At 45.9% G+C, this 8929-nt stretch overlaps 2 protein-coding genes across 3 annotated transcripts; one reads left to right on the forward strand and one right to left on the reverse strand.

Annotated features, from left to right (window-relative positions):
* Positions 1-365: 365 nt before the first annotated feature.
* Positions 366-4402, forward strand: LOC119304200 (glutathione gamma-glutamylcysteinyltransferase 1-like). Of its 2 annotated transcripts, none has more exons than XM_037581372.1 (6): positions 366-884; positions 979-1142; positions 1607-1658; positions 1714-1941; positions 2014-2391; positions 3246-3675. In XM_037581372.1, exons 1-6 carry the CDS (start codon positions 414-416, stop codon positions 3330-3332), a joined length of 1380 nt encoding a protein of 459 aa, XP_037437269.1. In that variant the 5' UTR covers positions 366-413; the 3' UTR covers positions 3333-3675. The 2 variants fall into 2 exon arrangements, with proteins under 2 accessions (XP_037437269.1, XP_037437268.1); XM_037581371.1 differs by lacking the exon at positions 3246-3675 and adding an exon at positions 4088-4402 and having other exon boundaries at positions 377-884.
* Positions 4066-5297, reverse strand: LOC119304201 (aquaporin NIP3-3-like). Its single transcript, XM_037581373.1, has 4 exons — positions 5002-5297; positions 4492-4911; positions 4334-4395; positions 4066-4213 (listed from the first exon to the last, which is right to left on the reverse strand). The coding sequence occupies exons 1-4, from the start codon at positions 5149-5151 to the stop codon at positions 4066-4068; spliced, it is 780 nt and encodes a 259-aa protein (XP_037437270.1). The 5' UTR covers positions 5152-5297.
* Between the last annotated feature and the right edge of the window lie 3632 nt (positions 5298-8929).

The following is an 8929-nucleotide window of genomic DNA, read 5'->3' on the forward strand; positions in this document are numbered from 1 at the left end:
TCGAAAGTAGGTCTAGACGTATCATAACTTTCTAGTAGAGAATTGTGTAAGTATAAAAATAATAGTACCACTCGTTGCGAACCACGGATGTAGCACAAACACCACACCAGGTGCCTCCACCTTCTTGAAACTTGAAAGCAGCGGTAAACCCAGCTCAGGTGCCGGCCGCCCAGGGACACAGGCAAAGCCCTCTGCCGTAAGGGATCTGCAATTTTCATCCGACACGAATTTCTAACAACTAGAAATATGGTGGGAAAACTTCGAGTAAAGTTTACGCTAGCATCGAATAAAAAGGAGTGGACAGCACTCGCACTCGCTGTTTGAATTCGCGTCGTTCCTCACGTCAACGGAGGAGGAATAAAATAGTCACACGTGGTAGTGCACTAGTGCTGGTAGCAGCAGATCGGCTAGCAATGGAGGTGGCGTCACTGTACCGGCGGGTGCTCCCGACCCCGCCGGCCGTGGAGTTCGCCTCGCCGGAGGGGAGGCGGCTCTTTGCGGAGGCGCTGGAGGCCGGCACCATGGAGGGCTTCTTCAGCCTCGTCTCCCACTTCCAGACGCAGTCGGAGCCGGCCTTCTGCGGCCTCGCCTCCATCGCCGTCGTCCTCAACGCGCTCGCCATCGACCCGGGCCGCCGCTGGAAGGGGCCATGGCGGTGGTTCGACGAGTCCATGCTCGACTGCTGCGAGCCCCTCCACGTGGTCCGCTCCCAGGGCATCACCTTCGGCAAGGTCGTCTGCCTCGCGCGCTGCGCCGGCGCCAGCGTCCGCTGCTTCCGCGCCGACCACGCCACCGTCCACGACCTCCGCGCCCACCTCGCCCGCTGCGCCTCCTCACACGACTGCCATCTCATCGCCTCCTACCACAGGGGCCATTTCAAGCAGGTATGCTCTGCCAGCCTACCTTCTTCTCTCTGTTTGGCCCGGTCCGAGATCCCCTAACATCTTGGGGCTGATCTGATGCGGCGGCGTTCTGCAGACTGGGGGTGGCCATTTCTCGCCAATCGGCGGCTACCATGCCGGGACAGACAGGGCGCTCATCTTGGATGTCGCGCGCTTCAAATACCCTCCTCACTGGGTTCCACTGACACTTCTCTGGGAAGCCATGAATACCACTGACAAAGCAACTGGATTTCTCAGGGGGTATCTATCTTAATTTCTCTATCTTCTTTTAGTCGGCGCTGTATGCCGTATAAGATGCTGTTGTGCTCAATGTATTTCAGTTTGCTGTCTTGTTACCTTATAAGAGTAGTAGCCAAAGCCAAACATGGGATTTGGGATTAAGCAACTGCATTTGGACAGTCTTAGTTTTGCAATTCTTACAGCTTGCTGCATTCTAGGCCTTGACATGACAATACACATGTTTTCATCCCCTGTGCATTCAGATTTTTCAGGAAACCAACTGTAGCCTTGCCTGTTCTTTTCAGATAAAAATATAGATTCTTTCGAAAAGGAGGATTACCCCCGGCCTCTGCATGGAGAACATAGATATAGACTAGAAAATTGCACTCTTGTTCCAGTTTTCCCCTGTGCAAAAAAACAGAGTACAAAATTGCAGTGTTGCATTTCATGCCCCTTCATGATGATGGTGTCTTGGTATTTCATAGGTTCATGCTTGTCTCAAGGCACAATTCAGCTCCTTCATTGCTCTACACAGTGGTAAGCATGCGGATGCTATTTTTTCTTCTTCTCATTGCTTCCAATTTTTGTGCAGAGTTGCGGGGATGAAAGTTGGAAAAGCATGGCGAAATATTGTGTGGAAGATGCCCCCAATCTTTTGAAGGATGAGAGTCCAGACAATGTCACAACACTTCTGTCCCGCCTAGTGGGATCTCTCCCAGCCAATGCCGGAGATCTGATCAAATGTGTCGTTGAAGTCCGGAGAAAGGACGAAGGTGGGTCATGCTTGAGCAAAGAGGGGAAAGAGAGGCTTGTTTTGAAGGTCAGTTTCCTTTTTGCTTTGCTGATGCTGATGTACTGATGTGCTGATCTAATCTCTGTATTTAATTTACAGGAAAAGGTATTACAGCAAGTCCGTGATACCAAGCTTTTCAGAATAGTCCAGGAACTGCAATACCCCAAGCGGCTTCGTCAGGCACACACAAATGGGGATGGGCCAAAGAATGTTATCCCAGGCACCGTAGTATCGGAAGGGAATGAACAAGCAAATAGTGTTGATTTGCTTTTATCAACATCCCCATCGGAAAAAAGCTTATGCAATCCAAACTCGACGAACGAGGCTGTTAAGTATCCATCAAGCACAGATGTCCTAACTGTCCTGCTGCTGGTTTTACATCCGAGCACATGGTTTGGCATAAGAGATGAGATAGTGAAAGCTGAATTTCAGAGTCTTGTTTCAACAGATGACCTTCCTGACCTTCTTAAACGGGAGGTGCGGTGATTCTAGCCAAGTAGGAGTATCTATTTACCCTTTTTTCTCCTTAGCAACATGTTTTAACTTTATTATTTTTTCCTGTGAAAATCATATCAAGCTTTGTGCTACTGTTAAATGGATCAGTAATTCAGTATCCTATAAATACCTAGTAGGAAGCCTGACATGGATATCCGGAACCAGCACCATCAATAAAAAACTGTTAGACAGGAGACTTGGTCCACCCGGTCTCCCCACGATCTGCGCACGACTGGGCGCACGTAATCTGTTCTGTTGGGCGTGGCCCTCCTATATGTATCCTGGCTTGTACTCGAATCAGTTAAGGAAAGATTTCAATCAGTTTTCATGGTTCAAAAACAAGTAGAAAGCACAAAGGGGATCATCAATGAAATGGAAAGAAACTGCATATTCATGAAGTTACTAAAATTATGTAACTCCTTGTATATAGGCACATACACGATGGGCTGTGTGTCAAACTGTTATGGGCACATATACGAATTGTACCTTTGGGTAAGGATAGAAAAAACAGATATATTACCGCAGCAAATTTAGTAGCAGGTAGGTACTTGAAATAGGCTTTCGCCCCTCTTTTATAGAAAGCAAACCACCACGTCCATACATCAAGTCCAAGTGAACGAAAGAAACAATGCAGGTAGGTACTCAGGTGGCTGTCAGCCGGTTACTGTCTTGTTGTTCTTTTCTGTATATTTTCCTCCTCAAAGTGTGTGATTCTTTGGTGATTCTGAGCGTTGACATCAGGTTTTCATTTAGATAAGTGTTGAAACACCTCTTTTATGAATTCCGGAAACAGGCTATTTTGTATGCATAATATGAACTCTCTTTCTTGTTGACAGGTACTGCATCTAAAGCGGCAGCTCCATTATTTAACTGGTTGTGAAGGAGAGGAGGCATCTCAAGAGCCTATGCCACTATCCCCTTAGAGATGATGTTGTCACATGACTAGGAGGGGAAGCCCTTGGAGATTACACGAGCATAATATAATAAAAATGGCTATGTGCATCGCTTGATGCAGAGGCCGGGGGTTATCCTTCTTTCCAAAAAACTATCAGACTAAAATATAGTACAATTCAATAAACAAATTTCCTTCCTGAGACAATAGGACATAGTATGAAGGATCGAATAACAGCATTTTGAGAGACTACTGGAGTCCAAGACCGACACTACTAGTTTATTTTTGTTAACCACATATGTGTAATTATCCGTGTCAAATGTATTCACACCAAGATTTTACCCAACTAGCAAAATACCTGTGAGCCGAGGAAATTTGAAATAACTTCCAAAACAACTCGGTCACTAATGTGCAGAACTGTTCAATTCCAAGACAAAACTGTACAAAATGCCATATATCGAAATGAGACTGAAATTGGTATTCACAATAGATATGCATATTACTTTGTATCCAGTTGTCAGATTTAGGCCATACATGGCTGATAGTGTTAGCTAGCAACCGGGACAATTAGTGTTGGTAAAATTCTATTGAAACTAGAAACAGGCCTCCGCTCTCATGGACCTGTTTTCATCAAAATATGATACATATAGAACGTTTTCAGTATAAATTGTTCATATCAATCAATCAAAACTTCAGCAAAACGCACCCAATTAGCATTTTTTTTCCTTCTGCACTTAAACTTTCTTTTTCGTCGATGTTTCTGACTACAACTTAATTGCCATGTAGGATCCAACTCCAGCAATAGCTCCCAGTGGTTCAGCCACCAGATAAACCCAAATCTTGGTGTATCTCCCCGTGGCAATGGCCGGTCCAATGGTACGCGCTGGGTTCATAGATGCTCCTGTCGACGGCCTGCTTATAGTTTTCAGTCGACGTAGATAAATAACAGTTTGTGAACTTACTTGGAAAAGAAACAAAAATGAACCACAATAATAATGCCATGTACTACTACTACACATTCTAGCTACTTACCCCGCCATGAGAATATTCATCACTACTGTCGCACCGACCGCCACTGCTATCAATTTTTTCACCTATATATAATAAAACCGGGATTACTTGGGGAGGAAAAAAAATATAGAACGTAAGGAAGAAATACCAGCTACAAGAATTAATATAGAGTATATTACTGCATGAGGGTCCGTGGCAATGGCTATTATGACGAAGAGAAGGATGAACGTGATGATGAACTCCACGGCGAACGCCTCCACCGTACCGACGCTCGGGATGGTGGTGATCCCAGGGTTCACGGGGTGGTAAATCGCGTTGCCGGCGAAGGAGGCAGCGGTGGAGCCGAGTACCTGCGCGGCGATGTAGGGGACGAGGTGGGCCGGCGGGAGGTGGCCGAAGACACCCATTGCGATGCTCACGGCCGGGTTCAGGTGGCACCCGGAGATGTGGATGATGGAGAAGACGAGCACCATGACCGCTAAGCCAACGGACACGGCGATGCCCATGAGGCCCACCACGCCGTGGTGCTGCTCGTCCATGATTATGGAGGACACCTGGATGAACATGAGGATGAACGTCCCCAGAAACTCCGCCATCACCTGATCAAGACATCTGTCTACTTAATATTGCTTAGCCGATCCATGGAATTAATGGTGTTAGCCAGAAGAGTTGAGAGTTGAGCTGGATACCTTCTTCATGAGTGGCACCGCTGCCATGTTTGGAAATTTAGGCTGCCGCCGCCGAGGACGAGTTGAGTCATGTTCAGAGGACGGTGGTGGTGGATCGCCGTTGGCATCGACATGGTTGATCGGCTCCATCGGCACAATCATCGACCCCATTGCAAGCAAGCACTATAGTTTGCCAAGACAACAGTATGCATATAATGATATATAGTACTGTCCTGTTGCTCTTGGTCAATACCTTACCTTCCGTAATCAGCTAGCTAAGGCATACACGATGCGATCAACAATAAACAAGATGTCAACATATTAAATATGCATGCCAACTTGCCAGGCATATTCCATGGATGAGTGCAGGGTTTGACGGTAACAAACACCGGTATTATTGATCCAAGAAATAAAACTTTGCGTGTCATTAGGTTTTAAGTTTGCCTCAAAAATCTTTTTGGCTGTGTCCATTCTCGATGTCTTGATTTGGTCTTGATATTGTGTTTAGTGCAAAGGCAAAGTGTAATTGGTATCAACATATTATTATCTTTGTCGGAAAAAAAAAAGCTTCAATATGGCCTCCACAAAGTCTTGAAACCCAAATTGTCATCAGGAAGGCCGTCGTGGCTAGCATATAGTAAACTATATATGTTGCTGTCCAGAGCAACATTCTGGAATCATAAGCCACAAAATTAGGCGCAGACTTTCAAGTAGCAATTTGAAAACTATAATATAGAAGTTAATAGCCACCTGGAAACAGCAAGTTATGGATACACTCTGCTGCTCTTCGTCAACTCCTATTCTAATCAGCTAGTAATATGTTTTGCTGTTTGCTGATACGAACAAGAAAATACAAGCTGTTAAACATGCACACATGGGAAACATATTCCATTGATCTTGGGCCAGAAGTAAGTACATAATTTCTTTTTTGTAGGAAAGGAACTTTCATGAATCAGACATAGTGATCACATCCGTGTTTTTCTTTTTTGCGAGGAGATTACATCCGAGTTTACTATGCTAGCAATTTCATCAGGCGAATTCTAGAGCCAATAAGCAGTTTGCTGTTGCGAACGACCCATACATACAAGGGTGTGACTGGCAACATTTGTAGGGCAGACGATTTTACAATACGTATGCATGTATCTATCAACCCATCTCGCATGGATCGTTTGCAGTATTTTTGTGCAGTCCGTCTCCATAATTAGTGCAGAGTTGACGGATGGTAACAAACACTAATACTATTGAAAGAATAAAATTGTTAGTGTCGTCATTCAGAAATACCTATATACACGTATTAAAAGCATGAATTAAGTTTCAACAATTTAATCAGTTGTCGCCATCTTTTCTTTATTATTCTAATATATCTTGGCGGCGGGACAACTTTGCCTCAAATTTACAGACAATAATGTTGGGAAACGTAGTAAAAAATAAAAAAAATTACCCTATGATCAAGGTCACAGATCACTATGAAGATGCACACAAGGATAGATCATATCATTACCAACTTAGAGTTACAGGAGAAGAAGAGTTGGTGTAGATTGAACTTGAAGTCTCTCGAACTGTCCACAACAATTCCTCGAACAAAAGACCGAAAGCACCGCCTCTCTACGAATTGCATGCATACAGACTTTCCGATCAGCAGCGCTTCGCCGTCCAGAGCTAATCGTCGTCTAAGAATTAGATGAGGGAGAAGAGAAACTCATGAGGCTTTCTCTATTATGAGAATTAGAGAGAAGTAGGATTAGCTCTAATCTAGATCAAGTCTAAATTAGAACTAGATCATGTTGGAAATATGCCCTAGAGGTAATAAAGTGGTTATTATCATATTTTTCTTGTTCATGATAAATGTTTATTATTCATGCTAGAATTGTATTGATTAGAAACCTAAATACATGTGTGGTTATATAAACAACACCGTGTCCCTATTAAGTCTATACTAGACTAGCTCGTTGATCAAAGATGGTTAAGGTTTCCTGACCATATACATGAGTTGTCATTTTATAACGGGATTACATCATTAGGAGAATGATGTGATGAACAGACCCAACTGTAAGCTTAGCATCTGTTCGTTTCATCTAGTTTATTTGATACGGCTTTCTTCATGTCAAGTACCAGTTCCTTAGACCGTGAGACCATGCCACTCCAGATACCGGAGGAATACTTTTGTGTGCTATCAAATGTCACTTCGTAACTGGGTGATCATAAAGATGCTCTACAGGTATCTCCAAATGTATTTGTTGGGTTGCATGGATCGAGACTGGGATTTGTCACTTCGTATGACAGAGAGATATCTCTGGCCCTCTCGGTAATACAAAATCATAAAAAGCTTGCAAGCAAGTGACTAATGATTTTAGTCACAGGGATCTTGTATTACGGAACGAGTAAAGAGACTTACCGATAACGAGATTGAACTAGCTATGGAGATACCGACGATCGAATCTCGGGCAAGTAACATATCGCTGGATAAAGGGAATTGTATATGGAATTAACCGAATCATCAACATCATGGTTCAACCGATAAAAGATCTTCGTTGAATATGTGGGAATCAATATGGGCATCCAGGTCCCGCAATTTATTATTGATTGGAGAGGAGTGTCGGTCATGTCTTCATGTTCCCGAACCCACAGCGTCGCACACTTAACGTTTGGTAGCGCCAGGGTAGTATTGAAATATTAATATGATAAAGTATGAGGTTTTTTGGAGTCCCGAATGGGATCCAGGACATCACGAGGAGCTCTGGAATGGTCCGGAGGTAAAGATCTATATATATGAGAATTTATGTTTTGAGCACCAAAAAAGTTTGGGGGCATGCCAGCAGTGTACCAGAGACACCAAAGGGTTCCGCGGTCCACCGGGGGGGTCCACCTGCCTCAGGGGGCACATGGGCTGTAGGGGGCGCCCTAGCCTGTATGGGTCGAGCGCACCAGCCCCCCACCAGGCCCATGCGCCAAGGGTGGGCAAACCCTAGGGGTGGGAGGTGCCCCACATGACTTGGTGGGCAAGCCACCCCCTAGGGCTACCTCCCCCTCCCTTGGAGGAGGGGCTAGGGCCGGAGCACCTCCCCCCACCCCTGTATAAGGTGGAGGCACAGGAGGGCAGCCGCAAAGTTCCACCCTTGCCCCGTCTCCCTCCTGTTACTCCTCCTCCATGTTCCATCAGCGGTTAGCGAAGCCCTACCAGCGTTCCTCTGCCACCACCATCACCACGTCGTCGTGTTGGTCATGATCTCATCTAAGTCCTCTCCCTCGCTTGCTGGATCAAGAAGGAGAGTATGCCACCGAGCCGAACGTGTGCTAATCTTGAAGGTGCCGCACGTGCGGTGCTTGGATCGGATTGGATCGCGACGTGAGTAGTATTACGTCAACCACGATCTTTGGGTCATTAACGCTTTCGGTCTACAAGAATACGTAGACACACACTCCCCTCTCGTTGGACAGAACGCATGCAGGGTTGTTCACGCGTCGCTGATGTCGTGCAGGTCGTATGGGATCCTCGCCCAGCCGCACAACGCGGTGTACTATGAGCAGAGGGCGGTGACGGGCGTCATCATCGTCACGGAGGGCTGCGCGGTGTCAGAGGCCGTTGAGGGCTACCTGCACATGCCCGGCATGTGGAGCCAGGAGTAGGTGGAGGCGTGGATGCCAGTGGTCGACGCGGTGCACGGCAAGGGCGACGTCTTCTTCTGCTAGATATGGCACACAAGCCGTGTCTCGCCCACAGGTAGAACATTATCCTCGTGCCTTTTTTTCCTTTGAATAGATTATCCTTGTAAATATGGTGTTTTTTTTTCATTTGTCGAGTGGATGGATGAAAGTGCTACGTCTCGATCATGTCATAGAGTTCCAGCCTAATGGGCAAGCTCCGATGTCGAGCACGGACAAGCAAGTGACACCACAAGTCGCTCATATGATGGCAGTGTCCTGGAGTTTGCGGCCCCTCATAGGTTGG

Source organism: Triticum dicoccoides, chromosome 5A (assembly GCF_002162155.2).
Source record: "Triticum dicoccoides isolate Atlit2015 ecotype Zavitan chromosome 5A, WEW_v2.0, whole genome shotgun sequence".
NCBI lineage: Eukaryota > Viridiplantae > Streptophyta > Magnoliopsida > Poales > Poaceae > Triticum > Triticum dicoccoides.